The 24,659-nt window shown below is 46.5% G+C and overlaps 6 protein-coding genes across 6 annotated transcripts; 3 read left to right on the top strand and 3 right to left on the bottom strand.

Moving 5' to 3' along the window:
• Positions 1–12,076: 12,076 nt before the first annotated feature.
• V865_005513 (uncharacterized protein) lies at positions 12,077–13,740 on the bottom strand (the record flags this gene model as incomplete). Its single annotated transcript, XM_066229285.1, has 9 exons — positions 12,077–12,314; positions 12,501–12,594; positions 12,756–12,885; positions 12,957–13,014; positions 13,078–13,150; positions 13,300–13,333; positions 13,404–13,442; positions 13,500–13,533; positions 13,661–13,740. The coding sequence occupies 9 exons, from the start codon at positions 13,738–13,740 to the stop codon at positions 12,077–12,079; spliced, it is 780 nt and encodes a 259-aa protein (XP_066085382.1).
• Positions 13,741–13,999: 259 nt separating this feature from the next.
• V865_005512 (uncharacterized protein) lies at positions 14,000–15,086 on the top strand (the record flags this gene model as incomplete). The annotated part of the gene is made up of 7 exons (XM_066229284.1): positions 14,000–14,063; positions 14,124–14,209; positions 14,275–14,315; positions 14,377–14,446; positions 14,507–14,658; positions 14,710–14,770; positions 14,829–15,086. The coding sequence occupies 7 exons, from the start codon at positions 14,000–14,002 to the stop codon at positions 15,084–15,086; spliced, it is 732 nt and encodes a 243-aa protein (XP_066085381.1).
• Positions 15,087–15,258: 172 nt separating this feature from the next.
• V865_005511 (transitional endoplasmic reticulum ATPase) lies at positions 15,259–18,647 on the bottom strand (the record flags this gene model as incomplete). Its single annotated transcript, XM_066229283.1, has 18 exons — positions 15,259–15,432; positions 15,486–15,501; positions 15,560–15,858; positions 15,913–15,965; positions 16,016–16,039; positions 16,092–16,122; positions 16,173–16,398; positions 16,456–17,399; positions 17,453–17,557; positions 17,614–17,631; positions 17,687–17,763; positions 17,821–17,892; positions 17,944–18,057; positions 18,112–18,195; positions 18,251–18,267; positions 18,324–18,416; positions 18,478–18,527; positions 18,627–18,647. 18 exons carry the CDS (start codon positions 18,645–18,647, stop codon positions 15,259–15,261), a joined length of 2,418 nt encoding a protein of 805 aa, XP_066085380.1.
• A 2,033-nt stretch (positions 18,648–20,680) lies between these two features.
• Positions 20,681–22,180, top strand: V865_005510 (uncharacterized protein; the record flags this gene model as incomplete). The annotated part of the gene is made up of 4 exons (XM_066229282.1): positions 20,681–21,241; positions 21,302–21,526; positions 21,582–21,757; positions 21,817–22,180. The coding sequence occupies 4 exons, from the start codon at positions 20,681–20,683 to the stop codon at positions 22,178–22,180; spliced, it is 1,326 nt and encodes a 441-aa protein (XP_066085379.1).
• Positions 22,181–22,433: 253 nt separating this feature from the next.
• V865_005509 (uncharacterized protein) lies at positions 22,434–22,932 on the bottom strand (the record flags this gene model as incomplete). The annotated part of the gene is made up of 3 exons (XM_066229281.1): positions 22,434–22,465; positions 22,534–22,741; positions 22,801–22,932. The coding sequence occupies 3 exons, from the start codon at positions 22,930–22,932 to the stop codon at positions 22,434–22,436; spliced, it is 372 nt and encodes a 123-aa protein (XP_066085378.1).
• A 527-nt stretch (positions 22,933–23,459) lies between these two features.
• On the top strand, positions 23,460–24,655 carry V865_005508 (uncharacterized protein; the record flags this gene model as incomplete). Its single annotated transcript, XM_066229280.1, has 11 exons — positions 23,460–23,474; positions 23,538–23,582; positions 23,648–23,675; positions 23,727–23,745; positions 23,802–23,812; positions 23,876–23,947; positions 23,998–24,068; positions 24,121–24,159; positions 24,216–24,267; positions 24,320–24,445; positions 24,501–24,655. 11 exons carry the CDS (start codon positions 23,460–23,462, stop codon positions 24,653–24,655), a joined length of 633 nt encoding a protein of 210 aa, XP_066085377.1.
• Positions 24,656–24,659: the final 4 nt, after the last annotated feature.

Raw genomic sequence — 24,659 nt, 5'->3', positions numbered from 1 at the left:
TTATATCGGCTCATACTCAGATAATGGCTGCTGGTGATTGGAATCAAGACAACATGCTGGCTTACGCCATGACATTCGCTCTACCGAATCTTGGGATCTATTCAAACAAAATCTATGGTTGAGGGACAATCTCACTTCTGCCAGTGTACAAGCCGCCGTACAAGCAGAATGTTTGAGAAGGAATACAACTGCATCGGCCAATAGAGCTACTGGTCAAAGGTCAATCAACGGTCAACAGGGTAACAACAACAACAACAACGGTCAAAATGGTCAAAGAAGGGAATGGACTGAGAAATGGTGTAGTCTTCATCGCACCTCAACACACAATACGGTAGATTGTCGACTCAGAAATGTTCAAAAGGGAAAATCTGGTCAAGGTCATGTGTCTAAGGAAGTCAAAGCTGAAGAATTAGATGGAGAAATGAAACTCGCTATGTCAAACCGGACTCTCAATTTTGACGTAGATGAAGATGGTGATGCTCGTATGTTCCATGTCTATGCTCCCACTTCGGCTGGTTCCGACTCCTTCATCATTGATTCGGCCCCATCACATGGTTGGTCCCAATGTCAAACTGTCAAACGCCACGACTACCATGGTGAAAGGTGTCAAGATTGGAAATGGTGCTCGACTTCTTACCGCTGGTCAAGGTACTCTCACTCTCGGCAAACTCACTCTCTATAACGTCCTTGTGGTTCCTGCTCTCACCTGTAATCTCATCGCTGTCAACAAGATCCCTCCTTCAATGAAATGGACATTCGACTGCTTCACTGGTAGTCTTCATGATAAGAACAACAACACTGTCATCACCGCTCCTTTCCAAGACGGACTGTATATCTTCAAGGCAAGTCATCTCGCAACTGCCTTCCAAGCTTCCGCTGATTCTCTTCACACATGGCATTGCCGTTTAGGTCATCTAGGTGTGAGGGATATCATGAGGTTAGCTAGAACTGGAAGGTTGGGTAAAGATGTACTTGTAAATACTGGTCATGAGGATGTATCAAACTTTAGATGTGAATCATGCGTCAAAGGCAAAACGGGTCGACTACCTTCTCCACCTGCTCCTGAGGATACTCGTGCAACCGCTCCACTTGCCTTGTTACATACTGATTTATGGGGTCCAGCTTCTGTTCCTTCAAGAGGAGGTAATAGGTACTTCTTAACGGTCTATGACGACTATACTAGACGGGTTGACATTACACTGCTTAAGGATAAGTCACAAGCTATCAGTGGTTTAAGGAACTTCATCAATATGGCCGAAACTCAACTCAACAGAAAGGTCAAACAGGTACGATCTGACAATGGTGGAGAGTTCACATCTGGAGCAGCGAAAGATTACTTCAAGTCAAAGGGTATTATACACACCACCATTCCACCTGGTGCTCATGCTCAGAATGGAAGAGTGGAACGGGCACATTTGACAATCCTGAATGGTGTCAGAACATTGTTAGCTGAAACTGGTCTAGAAAAGCCGTTCTGGGCAGATGCGGCAAAGTACATCACTTTCTCTCACAACTGCTCACCATCTAGCAACGGTAAAACGATCCCAATGGAAGAATGGTTTGACAGGAAACTCAACTTCAGTCGGTTAAGAGCATTTGGTGAAAGGGTATGGTTTAGACAACATCTCAAAACGACCAAGTTGGATCCAAGATACCGAGAAGGTCTGTTTATGGGATATGAACATGATCACAGCACTTCTATCTACCGAGTATGGGATGTAGAGAGCAGAAAGATGGTTGTATCAAGGGATATTGTGTTTGCCAAACCGGGCTGAACAGGTTACTGGAACTGGTCAAAAACATCAACAACGTCAAAGTATGTCAAAGGACAACCAGAAGACTGTCGTCATCTCTGAAGAATCTGAAAATCCTGCCAAACCCCGTCAATCGCCTAGAGTACTCTTAAGACAGCTGGCTCAAGCTGATGAAAGAGACAGACAAATGGATCCAGCTCTTGATAATGAACTGCGTGACTTGGAAAGACGAACGGATAATATTGGAAACATTGATGTTGAGGATTATGGAAATGAAAGCGACAACAACCAACCGTCAAGTCCATCATCAACTCCACAAACCTCACCCATTCTATCTTCATCATCAGACACAGGAAGTATCGATCCAATGGCAATCACAGATGACCCAGAAACTTGGGGAACGGATCAACTTGCTCTTGCCAATGCTGCTGCCGCTACCAACCTACCTCAATCCTGGAAAGAAGCTAGAAGCTCGGGTGAGGGGGAGCATTGGAAGAAAGCTATGGACGATGAGCTGTCAAAGATGGAAAAGTACAAGGTCTGGAAAGTCGTACCAAGGGAACAGGCCAAAGGTAGAACTCTGAAAGCGAAATGGGTATACACCAGGAAGATAGATGGTGACACTGGTAAACCGGCTGCCTATAAAGCTAGATGGGTAGCAAAAGGGTATTCTCAAGTCGCTGGAATAGATTACAACGAGGTATTCTCTGCTGTCGCTCACAAGGATTCACATCGAGTGTTCCTTGCTCTGGTCAACTACTTCAACCTGGATTGTATACAAACGGATATCATCGCGGCCTTTCTCAAAGGAGGATTGGAAGAGGAGATATACCTGGAACCACCTGAAGGCAGCGATATTCCGGCAAACATGGTCTTACTTCTGCAGAAATCACTGTACGGTCTGAAGCAGTCACCTCGATGCTTCAATATGGAATTTGACAAATGGTTAAGGGAACAAGGATTGATTCCAACTAGAGCGGATCCTTGCTTATATGTAAGACGACGTGAGGGGGAATTACTCATGTTAAGTGTTCATGTGGACGATACTCTGATTGCAAGTAACTCGACTCCCGCTCTCACCAAGTTCAGGAAGGATCTTCACAACAAGTTCGAGTGTAATGATTCTGGCGATGCTGGTTACTTCTTGGGATTCAACATACACAGGGATAGAGCACAACGCAAGCTCTATATCTCTCAAGAACACTACATGGAAGCTTTACTGGATCGATTTGACATGTCAAACTGCAATCCTAGTCGATCACCTCTGCCCACTGGATTCAAAGCGGTACCTTCAACTGATCAAGAACATGAGGAAGCACGTCATCTTCCATATGCTCAAGTGGTTGGCTCAATCCTTTACGCTTCAACAATCAGTCGACCTGATCTGGCTCATGCTGCTGGTGTTTTGTCTCGGTATATCAGCAAATGGAATACATCCCATTGGAAAGCAGCAAAACACTGTCTTAGGTACATCAGAGGAACAAGCGACTTGTGTCTTACTTTTGATGCAGAGTCTAGTAAACGGGTAGCTCTTGGATTTGTAGATGCGGATTGGGGTGGAGATCTGGATACTCGGAAATCAACAACTGGTTACATCTTCAAGGTATATGGTGGAATCGTCGCTTGGAAGTCTAGAAGACAGCCAACTGTAGCTCTGTCGACAACTGAAGCAGAGTACATGGCTTCGGCTGATGCCACTCGACAAGCTGTTTGGTTAAGGTTACTTTTGGACGATCTCCAACTTGGTTTAGGTAATGATCCCTTCCCTCTCTACAACGACAACATTGGTGCCATCTCACTTGCCAAGAACCCGGTCAATCACGAGAAGTCAAAACACATAGCGATGCGACATCACTATGTCAGAGAAAAGGTCAATGATAATACGGTTACATTATCACATGTCTCTTCGGCAGACAACTTGGCAGACTTGCTCACCAAGTCTTTACCTCCCGACACTCTGGAGAGGTTGCGGTCATTAATAGGTGTTCAAGGGCGATTAGATCAAGGGGGAGTGTCGGAATAAGTGATCTATCGCTATACGTATAGATTCTCAGTGAGGGTTTCTATAGGGTCAGATACTCAGTAAGGGTTTCTATAGGGTCAGAGTGGCGTGAGCCTCACTCAAACTGTATATAGTGGTCGATATGTTTCATGTTTAATAGCAACCTCTAGTTGAAGGTCAGTGCGTTACGCACTGGGACGTGGCTTCACTTGGTATTCATTATGTAGTTGTCCGTCACTCTGATACTTTCCTTTCTTTTCTCTTCTTTCTTCACACATCGGTATATCATATACATAGTTATATACGTATATGTACCTCATATATCTCAACAGAAGGAGTCGGAAGCAGCTGAAGTGGGAGCATAGACATGGAACATACGAGCATCACCATCTTCATCTACATCAAAATTGAGAGTCCGGTTTGACATAGCGAGTTTCATTTCTCCATCTAATTCTTCAGCTTTGACTTCCTTAGACACATGACCTTGACCAGATTTTCCCTTTTGAACATTTCTGAGTCGACAATCTACCGTATTGTGTGTTGAGGTGCGATGAAGACTACACCATTTCTCAGTCCATTCCTTCTTTGACCATTTTGACCGTTGTTGTTGTTGTTGTTACCCTGTTGACCGTTGATTGACCTTTGACCAGTAGCTCTATTGGCCGATGCAGTTGTATTCCTTCTCAAACATTCTGCTTGTATGCGGCTTGTACACTGGCAGAAGTGAGATTGTCCCTCAACCATAGATTTTGTTTGAATAGATCCCAAGATTCCGGTAGAGCGAATGTCATGGCGTAAGCCAGCATGTTGTCTTGATTCCAATCACCAGCAGCCATTATCTGAGTATGAGCCGATATAACTTCTGACATCTTCTTCATACAGTCATCACCTTCAGCAGTAGGGTTGTTCCACAGTTGTTGAATGAGTTGAGCACGTCGAGCACCAACAACAGCCGAGTAAGAATTCTTGAGTTCATTCCAAAGAGCTTCGGGGTCAGGGTTAAAGAGGTCTCGTGCAGTTGCAGAAAGACCAGCTGTAACAGTCGGCGAGAGTGATTGAATGATGATAGCGCAAGTTTTAGTGGCTTTGTCGAGGGCAGTGGACGAGGGGAAATCAGAAGCTGTTTTAACCGGAGTATAGACCTGAAGACTTTTCATGGCAAGACAAGTTTGAACCGAGAGGGACCAAGCAGCATAGTTCTCCGAGCCTTCCAGCAGTATCACCCTATACCGAGTTCCTCCATCCGATGTGTCCTCCATGATGATCAGTGTTGTATGTGAAAGAGGAAACTAGAAAGGCAAGGTGACGTGAGTGTATTGTATAGTTCCAAGCAGATACAAAGGTAGGATGAACGCTCCTGTAGTACTCAGCTTGGGCTGGACAAGTTTGCTTGTTGCTTATGAAGCGCAGGGACTTGTCACTGGGTTGGACCAGATTCTTTCACCACTCGTTAAAGCAGTACCAGTCACCTTAGGTTGCAGTGGTGGGTTTCTTGTAGAGCGTAAGAGCAGTATGATGGAGGTGATATGGATTGGAAGTCGAGTTGTGAATTGGTCAGGTGTATACGTGGAGGGTGTCGTATGCGTTGTCTGAAACACAGTGAGTGAGGTGAGTGAGGGATACCGAGCTGATACTGTAGACCTAGTATAGCTGTTGTGTTGAAGCCGTTGTTGATGTATCCGTATCAACTAGTAGATATAGCAAGCAAGGCTCATAACCTGTTGAGATATATGAGGTACATATACGTATATAACTATGTATATGATATACCGATGTGTGAAGAAAGAAGAGAAAAGAAAGGAAAGTATCAGAGTGACGGACAACTATATAATGAATACCAAGTGAAGCCCGTCCCAGTCGTAACGCACTGACCTTCAACTAGGGGTTGCTATTAAACATGAAACATATCGACCACTATATACAGTTTGAGTGAGGCTCCGCCACGCTCACTCTGACCCCTATAGAAACCCTTACTGAGTATCTGACCCCTATAGAAACCCTCACTGAGAATCTATACGTATAGCGATAGATCACTTATTCCGACATAGAAACCCTTACTGAGTATCTGACCCCTATAGAAACCCTCACTGAGAATCTATACGTATAGCGATAGATCACTTATTCCGACACCGTTTAGGTCATCTAGGTGTGAGGGATATCATGAGGTTAGCTAGAACGGGAAGGTTGGGTAAAGATGTACTTGTAAATACTGGTCCTGAGGATGTATCAAATTTCAGGTGTGATTAATGCGTCAAAGGCAAAACCGGTCGACTACCTTCTCCACCTGCTCCTGAGGATACTCGTGCAACCGCTCCACTTGCCTTGTTACATATTGATCTATGGGGCCCAGCTTCTGTTCCTTCCAGAGGAGGTAATAGGTATTTCTTAACGGTCTATGACGACTATACTAGACGGGCTGACATTACTCTGCTCAAGGAGTTATCCTATCACAAGCTATCAGTGGTTTGAGGAACTTCATCAATATGGCCGAAACTCAACTCAACAGAAAGGTCAAACAGGTACGATCTGACAATGGTGGAGAGTTCACATCTGGAGCAGCGAAAGATTACTTCAAGTCAAAGGGTATTATACACACCACCATTCCACCTGGTGCTCATGCTCAGAATGGAAGAGTGGAACGGGCACACTTGACAATCCTGAATGGTGTCAGAACATTATTAGCTGAAACTGGTTTAGAGAAGATGTTTTGGGCAGATGCGGCAAAATACATCACATTCTCTCACAACTGCTCACCATCTAGCAACGGTAAAACAATCCCAATGGAAGAATGGTTTGACAGGAAGCTCAACTTCAGTCGGTTGAGAGCATTTGGTGAAAGGATATGGTTTAGGCAACATCTCAAAACGACCAAGTTGGATCCAAGATACCGAGAAGGTCTGTTTATGGGATATGAATATGATCACAGCACTTCTATCTACCGAGTATGGGATATAGAAAGTAGAAAGATGGTTGTGTCAAGGGATATTGTGTTTGTCAAGCCGACTGAACAGATTACTGGTACTGGTCAGAAACATCAACAACGTCAAGGCGTGTCAGAGGACAACCAGAGAACTGTTGTCATCTCTGAAGAATCTGAAATTCCTGCCGAACCCCGTCAATCACCTAGAGTCCTTCTAAGACAGCTTGCTCAAGCTGATGAGAGAGACAGATGAATGGATCCAGCTCTTGATAATGAACTGCGTAACTTGGAAAGACGAATGGATAATATTGGGAATATTGATGTTGAGGATTATGGAAATGGAAGCGACAACAACCAACCGTCAAGTCCATCCTCAACTCCACAAAACTCACCTATTCTATCTTCATCATCAGACACAAGAAGTGTCGATCCAATGGCTATCACAGATGACCCAGAAACTTGGGGAACGGAACAACTTGCTCTTGCCAATGCTGCTGCTGCTACCAACCTACCTCAATCCTGGAAAGAAGCTAGAAACTCGGGTGAGGGGGAGCATTGGAAGAAGGCTATGGACGATGAGCTGTCAAAGATGGAAAAGTACAAGGTCTGGAAAGTCGTACCACGGGAACAGGCCAAAGGTAGAACTCTGAAAGCGAAATGGGTATACACCAGGAAGATAGATGGTGACACTGGTAAACCGGCTGCCTATAAAGCTAGATGGGTAGCAAAAGGGTATTCTCAAGTCGCTGGAATAGATTACAACGAGGTATTCTCTGCTGTCGCTCACAAGGATTCACATCGAGTGTTCCTTGCTCTGGTCAACTACTTCAACCTGGATTGTATACAAACGGATATCATTGCGGCCTTTCTCAAAGGAGGATTGGAAGAGGAGATTTACCTGGAACCACCTGAAGGTAGCGATATCCCGGCAAACATGGTCTTACTTCTGCAGAAATCACTGTACGGTCTGAAGCAATCACCTCGATGCTTCAATATGGAATTTGATAAATGGTTAAGGGAACAAGGATTGATTCCAACTAGAGCGGATCCTTGCTTATATGTAAGACGACGTGAGGGGGAATTACTCATGTTAAGTGTTCATGTGGACGATACTCTCATTGCAAGTAACTCGACTCCCGCTCTCACCAAGTTCAGGAAAGATCTTCACAACAAGTTCGAGTGTAATGATTCTGGCGATGCTGGTTACTTCTTGGGATTCAACATACATAGGGATAGAGCACAACGCAAGCTCTATATCTCTCAAGAACACTACATGGAAGCTTTACTGGATCGATTTGACATGTCAAACTGCAATCCTAGTCGATCACCTCTGCCAACTGGATTCAAGGCGGTACCTTCAACTGATGAGGAACATGAGGAAGCACGTCATCTTCCATATGCTCAGGTGGTCGGCTCAATCCTTTACGCTTCAACAATCAGTCGACCTGATCTGGCTCATGCTGCTGGTGTTTTGTCTCGGTATATCAGCAAATGGAATACTTCCCATTGGAAAGCGGCAAAACACTGTCTTAGGTACATCAGAGGAACAAGCGACTTGTGTCTTACTTTTGTTGCTGAGTCTAGTAAACGGGTAGCTCTTGGGTTTGTAGATGCGGATTGGGGTGGAGATCTGGACACTCGAAGATCAACAACCGGTTACATCTTCAAGGTATATGGTGGAATAGTCGCTTGGAAATCTAGAAGGCAAACAACTGTAGCTCTGTCGACAACTGAAGCTCAGTACATGGCTTCAGCTGATGCAACCCGACAAGCTGTATGGTTAAGGTTGCTTTTGGACGATCTCCAACTTGGTCTAGGTAATGATCCCTTCCCTCTCTACAACGACAACATTGGTGCCATTTCACTTGCCAAGAACCCGGTCAATCACGAGAAGTCCAAACACATAGCGATGCGACATCACTATGTCAGAGAAAAAGTCAACGATAATACGGTCACACTATCTCATGTGTCTTCGGCAGATAACCTGGCGGACTTGCTCACCAATTCTCTACCTCCTGACACTCTAGAGGTTACGGTCATTATTAGGTGTTCAAGGGCGATTAGATCAAGGGGGAGCGTCAGAATGAGTGATCTATCGCTATACGTACAGTACCCATTAGGGGTTTCTTTAGGGGTCAGAGTGAGCGTGGCGGAGCCTCACTTAAATTGTACATAGAGGTCGGTATGTTTCACATTGAATAGCAACCCCTAGTTGATGGTCAGTGCGTAACGCACTGGGACATGGCTTCACTTGGTATTCACTATATAGCTGTCCGTCTCTCTAATACTCTCCTTTTCTTTTCTCTTCTTTCTTTACACATCGGTTTATCATATACATAGTTATATATACGTATATGCACCTCATATATCTCGACAGCTCTGACCCCTATAGAAACCCCTAATGGGTACTGTATGTATAGCGATAGATCACTCATTCTGACACTCTAAGGTATACCTTTTCACCAAACGTTCTGAGCCGGTCAAACTTGAGTTTCTTCCCAAACCATCTCTCAAATCCAATGGTCTTAGCAGCACCAGAAGGAGCACAGTTGCGAGAGAATGCAATGTACTTGGCAGCCTCGGCCCAAAACTCTTTGGGAAGACCTGTCTCAGCTAGCAGAGTTCTAACTCCATTTACAATCGTCAGATGAACCCGTTCTACTCTTCCATTCTGTGCGTGTGAGCCAGGAGGAACGGTGATGTGAATGATACCTTTTGATTTGTAGTAGGCCGTAGCTGCATTGGAGATGAACTCTCCACCATTATCTGATCTAATTTGTTTGACCTTTTTACCGAGTTGTGTTTCTGCCATGGTGATATATTCCTTTAAAGCATTGAACGCTTGCGACTTCTCTCTTAACAGAGTGATATGAACCCGTCTTGTATAATCATCAAAGATGGTTAAGAAGTACCTATTGCCTGCACGAGAAGCAACACGTGATGGACCCCATAAATCAACATGTAACAGACCGAGTGGTGTGGTAGCTCTGGTGTAATCAGGTGCCGGAGGTGAAGGTAGACGACCAGTTTTCCCTTTGATACAAGATTCGCATGTGATGTTGGATACATCCTCTGGAGTTGTATTTACAAGTACATCCTTTCCCAAATTTCCAGCTCTAGCTAACCGCATGACGTCTCTCACTCCCAAATGACCTAGTCGGCTGTGCCAGGAGTAGAGAGAGTCAGCGGAAGCCTGGAAAGCGGTCGCCAGATGACTTGCCTTGAACAAATACAATCCATTCTTGAAAGGAGCCGTGACAAACGTTCGGCCTTCTTTATCCTTTAGACAACTAGTGAAACAGTCGAATGTCCAGTACATGGTAGGAGGGATTTTGTTGACAGCAATGAGGTTGCAAGAGAGATCGGGTACTCTGAGAACGTTGTGAAGAGTGAGTCTACCGAGAGTGAGAGTACCTTGACCTTTGACCAGAAGACGAGCACCATTACCGATTTTGACACCTTTGACATGTGACGATGTGAAGTTATCCAATTTGACCGTAGCACCCACCATATGGTGAGATGCACCAGAATCAATGATGAAGCAGTCGGAAGCAGTAGTAGTTGAGACGGTAACTTTGAACGCAAAGGCATCTTCTGAATCTGAGTCGAAAGTCATTGTTTGCAAGGAGGTGGTGAGATTAGCAGCCGCACCATGGTTGCTGTTGTCGTTATTCACTTGTTCATCTTGACCACCGTTTGGAGATGTTGACATGTGTGCTTGACCAGAAGACGATTGTTTCAATTTGTAGCAGTCTTTAGAATTATGTGTTGAACTTTTATGATACCGACACCACTTCTCAGTCCAAGGACGTTTACCCGTATTGATATTACCAGAGGTCTTATTTGCCGCACCATCTTCAGACCCACGTCTTTGCCATTCATTACCCACAGCATCTAGTACATCTTCAGATTTAAGATCAGATTTGAGCCAAAGATTTTGCTTGAGATTGCTGTACGAATCAGGTAAGGCGTTCAGCATCGCGTAGGCAAGAGAGAAGTCCGGAAGTTGGTTTTCAGAGCTGTTGTTGACGTTGATTTGATTGTGAGCAGAGTTGATTTCAGACAGCTTGACAATCGGATCTTCACCTTCAGGAGACGGGTTGGACCACATTGTAGTGAACAGTTTTGCTTGTCGTGCACCACCAGTTGCAGAGTATTTCTTCTTCAACTCATCTAATAAACCTTTTGGATCGGGAGAAGTGATTGATCTGAATCTTGGCGACAAGGAGTTCAGGACGGTAGGAGTGAGTGATTGGAGTAAAAGACCAGCAGTTCGGACAACCTTTCTACGTTCATCCAGTTCAGCACCAGTAGGTTTAACCTCACCGATTGGACCAAGAGTAAACAAAATATATTCATCCAAGTTCTTATACATCAATGCCGAAGTGATAGAGTTCTCCCATTCGATATAGTTTGAGGAACCCTTCAGGAGGACCAGACTGAGTTTGTCCGTTGATTCCGACATGTTGACCAGAGTAGAGTAGCAGTAATGAGAGCCAAAGGTGATGTCTGAGGTGAACCGAGATGCCTTATTCTGTCAATGAATGCAACTAGAAGGGAAGGCAAGATGAAGTGAGTGTATAGTTCCAAGCAGATACAAGGGTAGGATAAACGCTCCTGTAGTACTCTCAGCTTGGGCTGGACAAGTTTGCTTGGTGCTTATGAAGCGCAGGGACTTGTCACTGGGGTGGACCAGATTCTTTCACCACTAGTTAAAGCAGTACCAGTCACTTTAGCTTGCAGTGGTGGATTTCCCGTAGAGCGAGTGGATACGGAGATGGGATTGATAAGGATTGGGAGCTGAGTTGTGAAGGGGGGTGAACCAATGAACCGAGATGAACCGAAGTGAACTGAGTTGTACTGAGGTGTTGTTGTTTACAATGGTATTCCGCTTTAAGCTACCAAGGCTCATAACCTGTTGAGATATATGAGGTGCATATACGTATATAACTATGTATATGATAAACCGATGTGAAAAGAAAGAAGAGAAAGAAAAGGAAAGTATCAGAGATACAGTCAACTATATAATGAATACCAAGTGAAGCCGTATTCCAGTGCGCAACACACTTACCCCTACTTTGACTCTGCACTGACCCCTACTTTACAACTAGGCGTTGCTATACAGTTTGAGTGAGGCTCCGCCACACTTGCTCTGACCCCTATAGAAACCCTTACTGAGTCCTATACGTATAGCGATAGATCACTTATTCTGACATGGCGATCGGGATAGAACACATTGAAGAGAACAGTTGGCAAAGGGTGTCTGTACGTTGATCGAACTAGATATCATAGAGGACAAGTATATATAAAAGCTTCACTAGTCGAACACGATAAATCCCAAAGATCCTAGCAGTGGGATACGCTCGCGAAAGACCAACATGGCGTTCGTGTATCCCGGGATTACAAGCTCGATCCCCCAAGACGCTGGCCACCACCCCATCGATGACGTACAGCAGCCGCAGGATCATTGGCTGCAGCAGCCGTAGTACGAGACTCGGGTCTATACGCTCCGAAGCCTGCTGATCGATCAGGGGTGTTTCTACGGAAGAGTTGTCTGAAACGAAGTGGGGGAGCAAGAGGATTTGGACGTCGCAGATGTGTTGGCGCATGTAAGGGGAGGTATGTTGAGATGAACCACCTAGCAGGAGCACCGACAGGCAAGTCAGCGACTATTCCACCATCATAAAGACTGATGCCCGCGAGCGAGGGGTGATGACTATGCCGGATGCTACTGAATTCGAAGGTGGTTGATTTCTTTCCCACGATATCCCAGCCAAAATGGAGAGGGAGTCGTATATTTTAATGACTTATGATGTTTACGTACCAGAGATGACCGGAGAGAAGACCCAGAATCCCTCCCATAGCCTTCATAGGGCCACCGGTCAAAAGATCGAGCAAAATAAGAGCAGGAGGGTAGACTGTCCACAGGCGGTTATGAAGAAGGTCCAGAAAATCGAATAGGAGTAACGTAAAATAACCCGTCGGTGGTTAACCGGTACGAACAGAACATTGGCATGAAGAAGCAGATAGCGTCAGCCATTACTTATACTTCGGTTCTCAGCATCAACAAATCACTTACGACTGGTTGGTATCGTCAACAGGCCGAATATTGACACCTTCAACGTAGGATTGGCACGACACCATATATATGTTTGAGCATGAAGAAGAGGTCGAAAAAGGAATGGGAGGCCTATCAGGCTGTTGAAGGTCTGTTGGACTTGAGGTCAGCTACCAGGTCACTTGGTCGCTGAGTCAGAGGATGGATTGGCATGGCACGTACCAGGATGAACAGGCCCAGCATCAAGTGTAGCCACGCGTATTCGGCAGTGTTGTTAAGACTGCAAATGCGTGCAAGATTAGCATGGGAAGAAATGGGGAAGTATTGTAGACCGATGACTTACTACACATCCTTTTCCATGGCCGATGAGTTTCGATAGATCAAGAAAAAGTCATACAACAGCGGGAACCCCGATCCTAAAGCGGACAGGTTAGCTACGGCACATGATTGGAAGGGGAAACGAGTCGATAAAGCTTGTGATCAATCAAGGATTCCTGAGGATATCGAGAACGCCTGAGAATAGCCCTGACAGTAGAATGGACTGAGAAGGAGCCTGAGTACTTACCTCCGAAGAAGAACGATGTGAGCGGTCGCCATACCTATCAATGGGATGCAGTCAGTAAGACGTCGAAGTGATGCGAGATTAGCCGGAATATGCCATAGTCCTACCTCATACCGACGAAGGATTCTTGGCCATATCAGAGCAACCTGATGTCAATCTTGTCTGTCAGCTTCCAAAGTGGGTGTGGGCGGGGTTCTACGTACTGATGCTGGAGAGACGATACCCAGGAGGCAAGGGCTATGGGGGATAGGAGCATGGTCAGCATGAGGCTCTGATGATAATGACAATAGAGATCGACTAGCAGAAACTTGTACAGCAGGGTACAGGCGTAAGAGGAAGAGGAGACTTGTACCCTGCGACTCACAAAGTGACTGCCGCCGTAGAGATGAGCAGGGTCCTCGTCACCGGCGGAACAGCGTTGATCACGGATGAGAAGTCTGCCATGATGGATCTCTCCCCTGTGGTAGTGGTAGTCCAAAAATTCAGAAAGCGTATCTAGATGAGTTGCAGAGTAGAAGGTGGAAGATTGATTTTGTCATGTTCATATAGGATGATGAGGATGATGACGCATGGTCATTGACAACTTACGTAATACATCCGCATTGTTGACATCTCTGTCCTATACCCTATCCTGCGCAAGCTACATTAACGTATCCTGTATAATGTGCCCCATATGATCATGAGCCACGACAGAATCGCGAAGATGATAGACCCACCCATCATCTGCTCTTCATCCGAACTTAGGTTTGCACTGGACGATGTGCCGCGTGAGTTCAGGAATTATCGATTGCGTCACAAGCCGTTTGCTTCCCATCCCCCCGCTTCAGGTTGGAGGGAGGGAGATGAGCCCGGTACGATCAGGTTGAAGCAGGAGTATACTCTGATATTCGTTGTTGATATGCAGAAGGGGAAGGTAGCTGTTGATTCTGATCCGATCATGTTTTGATATGGTGCAGATCCTGATCATCATGTGTACAGGTTTTGCTGGGTTATAAGAGACGTGGTATGGGGGTTGACCTGTGAGATGTGATTAACATTGGCGATGCAGTGCTATTCACTGATATATTGGGTTACTCTTAGCTATAACGGATTCGGCGGTAAAGTGGAAGATGGCGAAGAAATACACCAATGTGCTGCGCGTGAGCTTGAAGTGGGTTATATCACTCTGAGGACATGATTAGGACTCTCAAGGCTTATATTGAGAGTGCAGGAAGAGTCAGGTCTTAGACCCAAAGCTGATGGCCTTTACTATAAAGGCTGTCTGATCAGTGCTCGCCCTCAATCTGCCAAATTCAACAGCCCGGCATGCATCATCAGGATACATCTCTTCGCTTGTGTCGCTTGGTCCGGGCTGCCTATCCCGTAGGTTCGTCCATAGCACTGTTTGAGAGAGGCACTAACGAATAGCCTTAGAACTGAAGAGATGATACCCAAATGGTTCGATATATCAGAGGAATTGCCGGTCAATCAGATGGTAAGCTTCGGCTGATCATGAGTACATGATCACTGACTCGGTCGTATCTTCGACGCAGTGGCCAGAAGCATCATTCTACCTCCTACCAGTCCTTCAATCGATCCAGGAGGATCAACGTGAAGACCTGTTCCTATCTCGAATAAATTATAAATACATGCGTCTGTCAGATGCACCTACTTCCCTACCAGCCCTCGACGGATCGACTGTACGCAGGCCTCGGCCCTCGCAAGATGAGGAGGAGCCAGATTTCGGCGAGTGTCTTAGTAGTTGGTGGATGTGCTTTGCATCGTCGAAAGGGCACACAGTTAGTCCTTGATCGAGAGGGCAGAGTTCAGGCTAAAAAAGATGCATGTCTTTCACATATTCTACGTTTTAAACTTTGTTCAACTCTTCAATCCAATTCGTACTTCTGAAGACGACATTTTAGGCGTACAAACTGAAGCAGAGAGAGATCAGTAACTCGTTCGAGGCGACTCAAGTACTACCACTTACTCGTCATCATCCGCTTCATTTTGGAAGCTGGCTCCACCTTCTTGCGCTTGACCACTCTCAGGGAACTTGAAGTTGTTGCCAAAGGATCTCGATTGTTGCAGGGTGGTACTGAACATCTCGTATCGACGGATGTCGGCATCAGATACAGATCGTCGAGCGAATCGCATAGCCTGTTTGATCGTTAGCAATTGTTTCGTACCATTCAAGCTTGGGGATCACTCACCTCTTCGAAGTGGTCACTGCATCAAGGTAGAAGGCTGTTAGCCATATGATAACAAATAGGGAACAACAACTTACACTGTGATCGATGGGACCTCATCCTCATCGTTGTCAGCGTCCATAAGATCAACGTCACCTCCTTCAGCTTCAGCTTTCTCTTTTCTTTCTCTTTCCTTGCGCACGTCAGCTTCGATACTAGCTCTGATAGCGAGTTTGGCGGCACGTTGACAGATCTCTGTAAGATCGGCACCGGAGAATCCAGCGGTACTCTTGGCAAGGAAATTGAGATCCACTCCAGGGTCGATGGGTGATTTTCGTAGAGTAGCTTTGAGGATGGATAATCGAGAAGTCTCGTCGGGAAGGGGGATATAGATGAGCTGTGAGGTTATCAGTATATACACAGTGTACACGAGAAATATCGGTGAACGCACCTGATCAAGACGACCAGGTCTCAAAAGAGCAGAATCGATTTGGTCGGGACGGTCTGATATCTGGGTCAGCTTTGTCGCGATGAGAGATGTAAATTTGGCTCACTGGTAGCTCCGATGATGAAAACGTCTGAAATACTCATGTCAGCGGGGACCGAAAACCGAATGGGATGATCACTCACTCTTCTTAGCATTCATACCATCCATCTCGGTCTGTTCATCCCAGTCAGCTCTGCTTGATAGCTTGCACAGGCCCTACTTACCAAGATCTGGTTCAAGACACGGTCACTAGCACCACCGGCATCACCGCCGGAACCACCTCTAGACTTGGCGATGGAGTCCAACTCATCAAAGAACATGACACAAGGAGCAGCAGCTCGTGCCTTGTCGAATACGTCTCGTACATTGGCTTCTGACTCTCCGAACCACATGGTGAGAAGCTCAGGACCTTTGATGGAGATGAAGTTGGCTTGACATTCGTTGGCAATGCTACGGGAGAGGGTGATGTAAGCGATGACAATTGTGGCTAAGAAGAGATATACATACGCCTTGGCTAACAAAGTTTTACCAGTACCAGGAGGACCGTAGAAGAGAACACCCTTAGAAGGAGACATACCATACTTGAGGAATTTTTCTGGATGCTCGACAGGGTATTGAACAGTCTCTTGTAACTCTCTCTTGACTTTGTCCAAACCTCCAATATCGTCCCAGGTGGTGGTAGGGATTTCGACAACAGTTTCTCGAAGAGCAGAAGGGTTGTTGACACCGAGGGCGAATCGGAAGTTTTCCATGGTGACACCGAGAGAGTCGAGAACTTCGGCGTCAATGGTATCTTCGTCAAGATCGATGAGGTCCATCTTTTCTCTGATTTGCTGCATAGCGGCTTCGGAACAGAGAGATGCCATATCAGCACCCACATAACCGTGCGTATCAGCAGCGATTTGTTCAAGGTCGACGTCATCGGCGAGTTTCATGTTCTTGGTGTGGATTCTGAGGATTTCAAGTCGACCAGTAGGATCAGGGATACCGATGTCGACTTCCCGGTCAAATCGACCGAATCGTCGGAGAGCGGGATCGATAGAGTTGGGTCGATTGGTAGCGGCCATCACAACGACATTGGATCGAGCTTTGAGTCCATCCATGAGAGTGAGGAGTTGCGAAACCACTCGTCTCTCCACTTCACCATTAGCCTTTTCTCGTTTAGGGGCGATAGAATCGATTTCGTCGATGAAGATGATAGAAGGGCTGTTCTTTTCAGCTTCCTCGAAAGCTTTTCTAAGGTTTGATTCAGATTCTCCGGCCATTTTAGACATGATTTCGGGACCGTTGATGAGGAAGAAGAAAGCACCGGTCTCATTGGCGACTGCACGAGCCATCAGAGTTTTACCAGTACCAGGAGGACCGAACATGAGGATACCTCGAGGAGGTTTGATACCGATGGCTTTGAACAGTTGTGGGTGTCGTAGAGGGAGTTCGACGAGTTCTCGGATCTACAGATCACGATGAGCTGGGGCCCAGAGGAGATATAACGAGGTGCACGTACCTGAGCTAACTGTTTTCTACAACCACCGAGATCATCATAGCCTACCGCATTCAAGTTGGCTTCCTCCGCTTCTCTGTCAATTGGATCGCCTTCGGTGTGGATGACCTGTTGCGTCGGGCTTTATATTAGCTAGTGTTGAAGAAAGTAAGAGCTAAACATACCGTATCAGAGGCGACAATCTAGCGAGTAGCGGGAGTCAGCAAGAGGTTCTTTGCGCGATTTCAGCAGACTTACACAATATGGCGAAGGATCCACTTCTACCACCTTGAAATCGACAGTTCTCATACCACCTCTTACCTGGAAGACGTCGCCTAGTGGGGATGGATTTTAGCATCTGCGTCTCTGAAGAGCATCTCAACAGGACATACCTTTTCGGACAGGTCGATAAGCTTCGAGGAAGTAAGGTCGGAGGTAGACATCGAATAGATTACCAGAGAGGCCTAGAGGATTTGTGAGTACGGAAGTTAGGTACAAGAATACGATAAACATACCTTCGATCGAGTCAGCAAACGGAAGGACGTGGATTCTCTTTCCGTACTTGATATCGTTGGCAGGAGAAACGTGAACCAGATCGGCGAGCTTGACAGCACAGTTTCCTCGGGCGACTAACCCAAGCATCGATATTTAGCATTAACCCCCCGTGATGAGTTCAAACGCACCCTTGTTCATCGCGATCTTTCCTTCCTCGATGTCATCCTGACTCAAACAGATAAGGACAGTGTCTCTTCTGAGTTTTCCTCGGACTATAAATCGCAGATCATCAGCCAGGAGAAACCTCACATCAGGATCCAAACTCACCAATAACGGTGTCACCTCTATCAGTGGTAATTGGTTAGCGCCAGCTCCAAATCATGATTTGAAATGTACGCACCTGAAAAGACCAAGAGCCTCCATGGTATTTGGGTGGAGGATGGCAACACTGTTGTCCTCTTGCGGACTTTCCTCGACCATAAGTCGGTTGGGTCTGTATACGGTGGTGATTGAGTAAGCGCGGGGTCCGGTGGCAACGAAAAGAAAGCACTTACGAACGCTTCTGCCTAAGGATGGCAGTGGCGGTGGAGTCATCAGTGATGGGCTGCAACGATGTCAGTGGTGAATTCAATTTGGATGTGTAAGCGTGGGTAAGGGGGCGAAGGGAGATATCAAAACGATGACAAAAGTATCGACAACTCACCTTGGAAGGGTCTTCGGCCATGTTGTGGTTCGTCTATGGAGTGATGGGTATGGGTAGTGCGAGTGAATATGAGATGCTACTGACAGATCAGTGAGATGAGAAGAAGATGATGGAAGAGAGCGGACTAAGGTTGATCGTTGATTACAGTATCACTTTTAACACGTAGGATCAGATACGATGACGAAGTGGGTCCGATCTGATGGCCACGTGGACCACGTGGCATGAATTGAGCCAATTCGGACATCCCCGCCGCTGCTTCCGCTTCACCTTCTTTCTACCTTTCCCCCCACATACAACTTCCACCTTGTGCCACGTATACACTCCACCCACTTACTACTCGCGTCACTGCCACACACAAGCCTCCCCTTTGTATGGGATAGCTGGGTTACTCTCAAAAGACGTCTCGAAATTTGAACTTAGGACGGACATGGAGCACATCTCCGAAGAGATATGGTTCTGTACATATGCATAATCATCAATTTCGACGATTCCTGTACATGTACACCTATGTATATAGAACTAGGTCCTTTCGCATGGCCAGTCGCTGCACTTCGCTTGCTCCTGACCATTAACACACTGATGGGAATTTTTAGTTCAGGTACTGTGTATTTTGCTGATCTGTGTGGAAAGTCGAGGTAATTATAACATACGAAGTAATCAAATTGCCTGCGTATGTACAAATCCGATGATACCTATGTATATACAAACTCGATTACCTCTATGCGTACAATATGACCCAAAGTAAAAACAGAAAAAAGGGTAGTTGAATCACCATAATATCGTTTGCTCTCTCTTATTGCTTTCTGTCTCTCGATCTATACTCGTGGTTAAAGAATCTCTGCATGTCCATAATATATACATATATCATCGTTGCTCCTTTTCCATAGTGAAGGATGGCTTTGTACATACATATAAATGCACATCGAAGCGACTGTATGAATCCCTCTCGGTCATGAATCCCATCTCCGTGCTAAGTATAGAATTCGAGACGTCTTTGAGAGTAACCCAGCTATCCCATACAAGTATACGTGTTGGGCGTGGCGGAGGAGGTTTGACGCAGGTGCTAAGTGAGGGTGACGAATACGCTTACTTCGGTTACTGCGAGGTACATACGGTGCATACGATAGAATGTGGCAACGACGCGAGCGGTAAGTGGGGGTGATGTATATACGGTGAATAGACGAGTGACTGCCGATGAAACGGTCAACTGGATCGGTTTGTTTCAGGTTGAATAGGAACAGGAATGACATAGCGATATTATGTAATGTGACGTTGGGGAAAAATACACAAACAACGCGGTGTTGGCAGAACATGCTTACCTCTGCTCACCCTGCTCACCCTGTCACACTAGAGCACATATTCTCATAGCGTGTTTGCTTTTTGTTTTCTTCCTGCATACATCCTCATCCTCGTTTCATGTCACTCTAGTCCCTCACTAGCGAAGAGATGCCCGATGCTCTTGGCTTAGCTCTGCTTTCTCTCTCACCCTATTTCATACTCCTGATTGTTCACCCGCACTGACCCTTTGCAAGCTGTGCTGTTACGTCTCCTTGTTGCCATGTATCATGTTGTGCACTGATCGTTTTATTCTCGTTTTGTTGTGTGTATGTGTATGTGTGCACTGATCTTTCTTTTTCACTCTCTCTTCTTGTTCTCTCTTGCATCGTGTATCTTGCATCGTGTATCTTTCATCGTTCATTGCTCATCGTTCATTGTCCATTCCTTCTCATTGCATCGTTCTTTCCATTTCTCATCTCTCTGTATCCCACCTCAGATTCTACTTCACTTGACGACCCTGCACCGATTCATACTCACTAACACATCCCCACTCGCTACCGCTACCAACGCTCATTCACTCATCAATTGACCGTCAACCCATCACTCAACGTCCTTTGGCAGGTCCACACCACACCTCAAGCGCATAGATATCCCCATCATATATCAACCCAACAAAACCATTCTTACATCTGTTCCTTCGGTATTGATTACTTCACTCTGAATCGACCACTTCCAACTCATTACAGTCCTTACATCTATACAACAAGACCAACAAAATGAAATTCCAAGTCCTAGCCCTCGCTGCCACCACCCTTCTCGGCCTCTGCAGCTCCGTAGCCGCCAACACAACCCCTCGACAACCTCGAGGTGATAATTACGCGGCTTCACTCGAAGCTCGAGCTTTCTACCTCAAAGCTCGTCAAGACATCGCCAACAATGCCACGACCGTTGATCCAACGACGATCGAAGATTGCGAAGAGGACGTCGAAGATGATAGTGCTGTCGTGTCCGACCCTTCCGTCCTCGCTACTGTCAACTCTACCGCATCAGCCGGTAACTCTACCACTGTCCCTGAGGAGGAAGAATGTGAAGAGGACGAATACGAAGAGGTAGAAGAGTATGATGAGGATGACAGTGAGACTTCTGCGGACGATGAGGACGACCTTCCCTACTGTGATGAGCTCGAAGGTGAAGAAGAGGAGAGTGACGGTGAATCATCTACCGCTGTCTCGTCTTCGGCCACTCCTTCCGCTACTCCTTCACAAATCGGTGCTGTTCAAGCGGCCGCTGCCCCGTCCGCCAATTCTTCCAGCGATGATGAGTCTTGTGGTGGTGGAGTAAGTACCCTTTTCCTTCCCCATTGTAGTGATTATGATATTAACGACTTCATCTTTCAGGTCACTACCGTGTATGTCACTGTGACCGCTGGCAGTGACGCCGCTTCTACTCAAGCTGCCGCTACCTCCCAAGCTGTCCAATCTATCACCAATGTCGCTGCCGTTGCCGACCCAACCTCATCTCCCGCTTCGGCCGCTGCCACCTCGTCGGCATCATCTTCCCCTGCTACTGCTGATTCCGAGGACGATGAAGAAGTTTCGGAAGAAGAGGATGACAGTGAATACGTGAGTCAAAGGTTTATTTACCCCGCACTTTCAGGCTGACCCAAATACTGAACAGGATGACTGTGAAGAGGAAGAAGACGAAGACATCGTATCGGCCACTACTGGTGTCTCAGTCGCTGCCTCCGCCACTGCCGTACCCACCAACAACGCTATCGCTGGCAACAGCACCGCTACCCCTGAAGACGATGAAGAGTGCGAGGAAGACGATGATGAAGTGGTCACCTCATCAACGTAAGTGCTATCATAGCCCTGACTCCGAGCAATCAGCTCATACTGCGCTTAATCACCAGTTTAACTTCCGTCGAGTCCGCCCCTACCGAATCAGTCATTGCCAATGTCACCACTGCTATCACTAACTCTGCTTCTGCCTCTACCGCTGAATCGGTTTCTGCGACTATATCTGCTACCGAAAGTGCCACCGACATCGCTTCTTCCACCATTTCTTCAACCGAAGAAGCTTTGGCCACGGAAACCGCTACCGACTCTTTCACTGTTTCTTCCGGCCAGGAGGCTTCGGCATCTGCGACTGAGGCCGAGACTGAAGCCGTCACCGAGGAAGCTACCTCCACAGCCGCCGAGGGTGTCACCGTCACCGCTGAAGATGCCACCGCTACCGAGACTACAGTTGGCAAAAGACGAATTTCATTCTGGTAAAGTTGGTTTTTGGATGATAATGCTCACATCATACATACCCTTCTTCTGGACAATATCCTGGTTTTCATTCTTATCCCCTCACTGTATATACACCGTAGTCTGGCACAACGCGCTAGCCGCTCTCGAAAGGTTGCTTAAATCAGTTTGCATAGATTGCAATGATTTACATGCATTAATGATCGAATATAATGATACATGGTCGCAGAAACTATTTACAACTGTATCAATCGATGGAGCATCTTGCTTGTTCTGCCTATCCGCAAGTCGCTCGGCATCCATCGACAGCTGAGGCCATGAGAGATTGGAGGTCAGTCTCATATTTATCTTGATGTACAAATAGCAAGGAAACTCACTACCACCACCTCTAAGATCACCCATCGTCATGAAACCACCTCCCCCGCCATTACCTCGGCCTCCCCCTCCTGATCCTCCTCCCCCTCCGCCTGAGCCACCATCACCTCCTCCTCCCCCTCCAGGTCTTCCGGATCCATGGTTGTTATTGTTCGACTTGGGTGGTGGTCGGATGGAAGGATCTTTCCACGAGGCCGGGTTGACGATGGGCTAGACATAAGAGGATATCAGTCGACCATTTATTGGTAATGTTTTGTCTCTGCACCTACACTGATCAAAGTTTCTACAAAGAGATAGAGAAGGGTGACATAATTTGAAGCTTGCTGAGTGAGTCTACTGGTCAAGGGTTGAGAACCGATAGTACCAGAAGACGAAATATAATTGGATTTTGCGCTTGACATGATCCGCGTCGAACCCGTCAGACCTTGCAGGATGCTATATGGAGGAGAATGATATGTAGCGGCTGAAGTGGATTGAATAGAAGATAGCGAGATGGATATATGTATGATTGGGTGGCGAGTGAATGGTGATGAAGGGATGAAAGGATGAGAAAACGCAATTGCAATCGATGAAATGAGTCATGGCTCAACTTGCGTCAAACAACAACAAAACATCACTCATCACATCACTTGTCATCACTCTCAACATCTTTCATACCACACAGTCCATCATCCGGCAACCATCTCAACATCTTTGGCAGGTCATTCACGACGTCCGGTATCGCCTGTACCAACATCTCGTTCACATCTATACATCAACGACGCGAACCGCACGGTCACCTTTCCCATCTACCCTTCTCAACCACCAGACCTCTGTCTCTCGCCAATCTGATACCAAATAAGGTATCGATCATATGCATCAGTACAGCATAGCAAAATCTAGACTCCGATACGCAGAAACATCACTACGACAGTAATCCTACAAGGTGATGGTGGGGAAGCCGGTCAGTATCCTAACCATCGTTGACCATCGAATCGTCTACCCTCGCTGACACCTATTCTCACAGCTTTCTCGAAAGCTGGTCGTGCTGGGGGATGGTGCTTGTGGGAAGGTGAGTCGCTCGAACAGGCCTCAGTTCGTATTTGCTGACGAGACATTCTGCTTGCGTATGAGTAGACATCCCTCCTGACGGTGTTCACCAAAGGTAAGTTTGTTGGGAACCTCAGCGAGTTACGGGAACTGACCCCCCTTGTAGGCTACTTCCCTACGACGTAGTGAGTAAACTTGAGTCTTCTATAAGCTTTATGCTTATCCACCAACTTGTGAATAGTGAACCAACAGGTCAGTTGTTCTCCCAAGGCACCTTATCAAGATGAGCTTCGCTAATCATTCTTGATTATTTAGTTTTCGAGAATTATGTGGAGATGATGCAGGTGGACGATCAGACGGTGGAACTGAGTCTGTGGGATACTGCAGGTAGGTCCTCAGCATATATATTGAGAGCCTTCTTTAACATGAGTTTACAGGTCAAGAAGACTTTGATCGTCTGCGTTCACTCTCCTATGCCGATACCCATGTTGTCATGGTATGCTTCTCGGTAGGTGACTGGTCGCCATTCGCTGAGGACTATTGGCTCACGTTCTGGCTAGGTGGATTCTCCTGTCTCACTGGAGAATACAGAGTCGAAGGTGGGTCTTAGGATAGTATACATATTGTATGTCCAGGTCTGACAGACGATGCTCAGTGGATACACGAAGTGAACGAGTTCTGCCCGGGAGTGAAGATCGTACTGGTCGGTGAGTCATTTCACATACCTCTCAATTGCTATCACGCTAACGCCTTGTACAGCTCTGAAATGTGATCTGAGGGAAGATCCAGCGATCAAGGAGAAGCTTGCGCAACGATCTTTACATCCTGTAACATATGACGAGGGCTTATCGGTCGCGAGAGCGATAAGAGCCAGTAGATATCTCGGTACGTGGAATACTCGACCTTGTCGACCTCTGCCTCAGCTGATACATCTGCTTAGAATGCTCCGCTAAGCATAATCGAGGCGTACAGGAAGCAATCTCCGAAGCAGCACGAGTCGCGATAGGTAGTCGTCCGAAAGGTGGTGGGGGCAGTGGTACCACTGGCAGGATACGAAGCAGTGGGTGCAGAGAAGGGCGATGTGTAATTCTGTAACACC

Source organism: Kwoniella europaea, chromosome 1 (genome assembly GCF_036810445.1).
Source record: "Kwoniella europaea PYCC6329 chromosome 1, complete sequence".
In the NCBI taxonomy this organism is placed as follows: Eukaryota; Fungi; Basidiomycota; class Tremellomycetes; order Tremellales; family Cryptococcaceae; genus Kwoniella; species Kwoniella europaea.
This window is presented reverse-complemented; position numbering and strand designations above follow the sequence as displayed.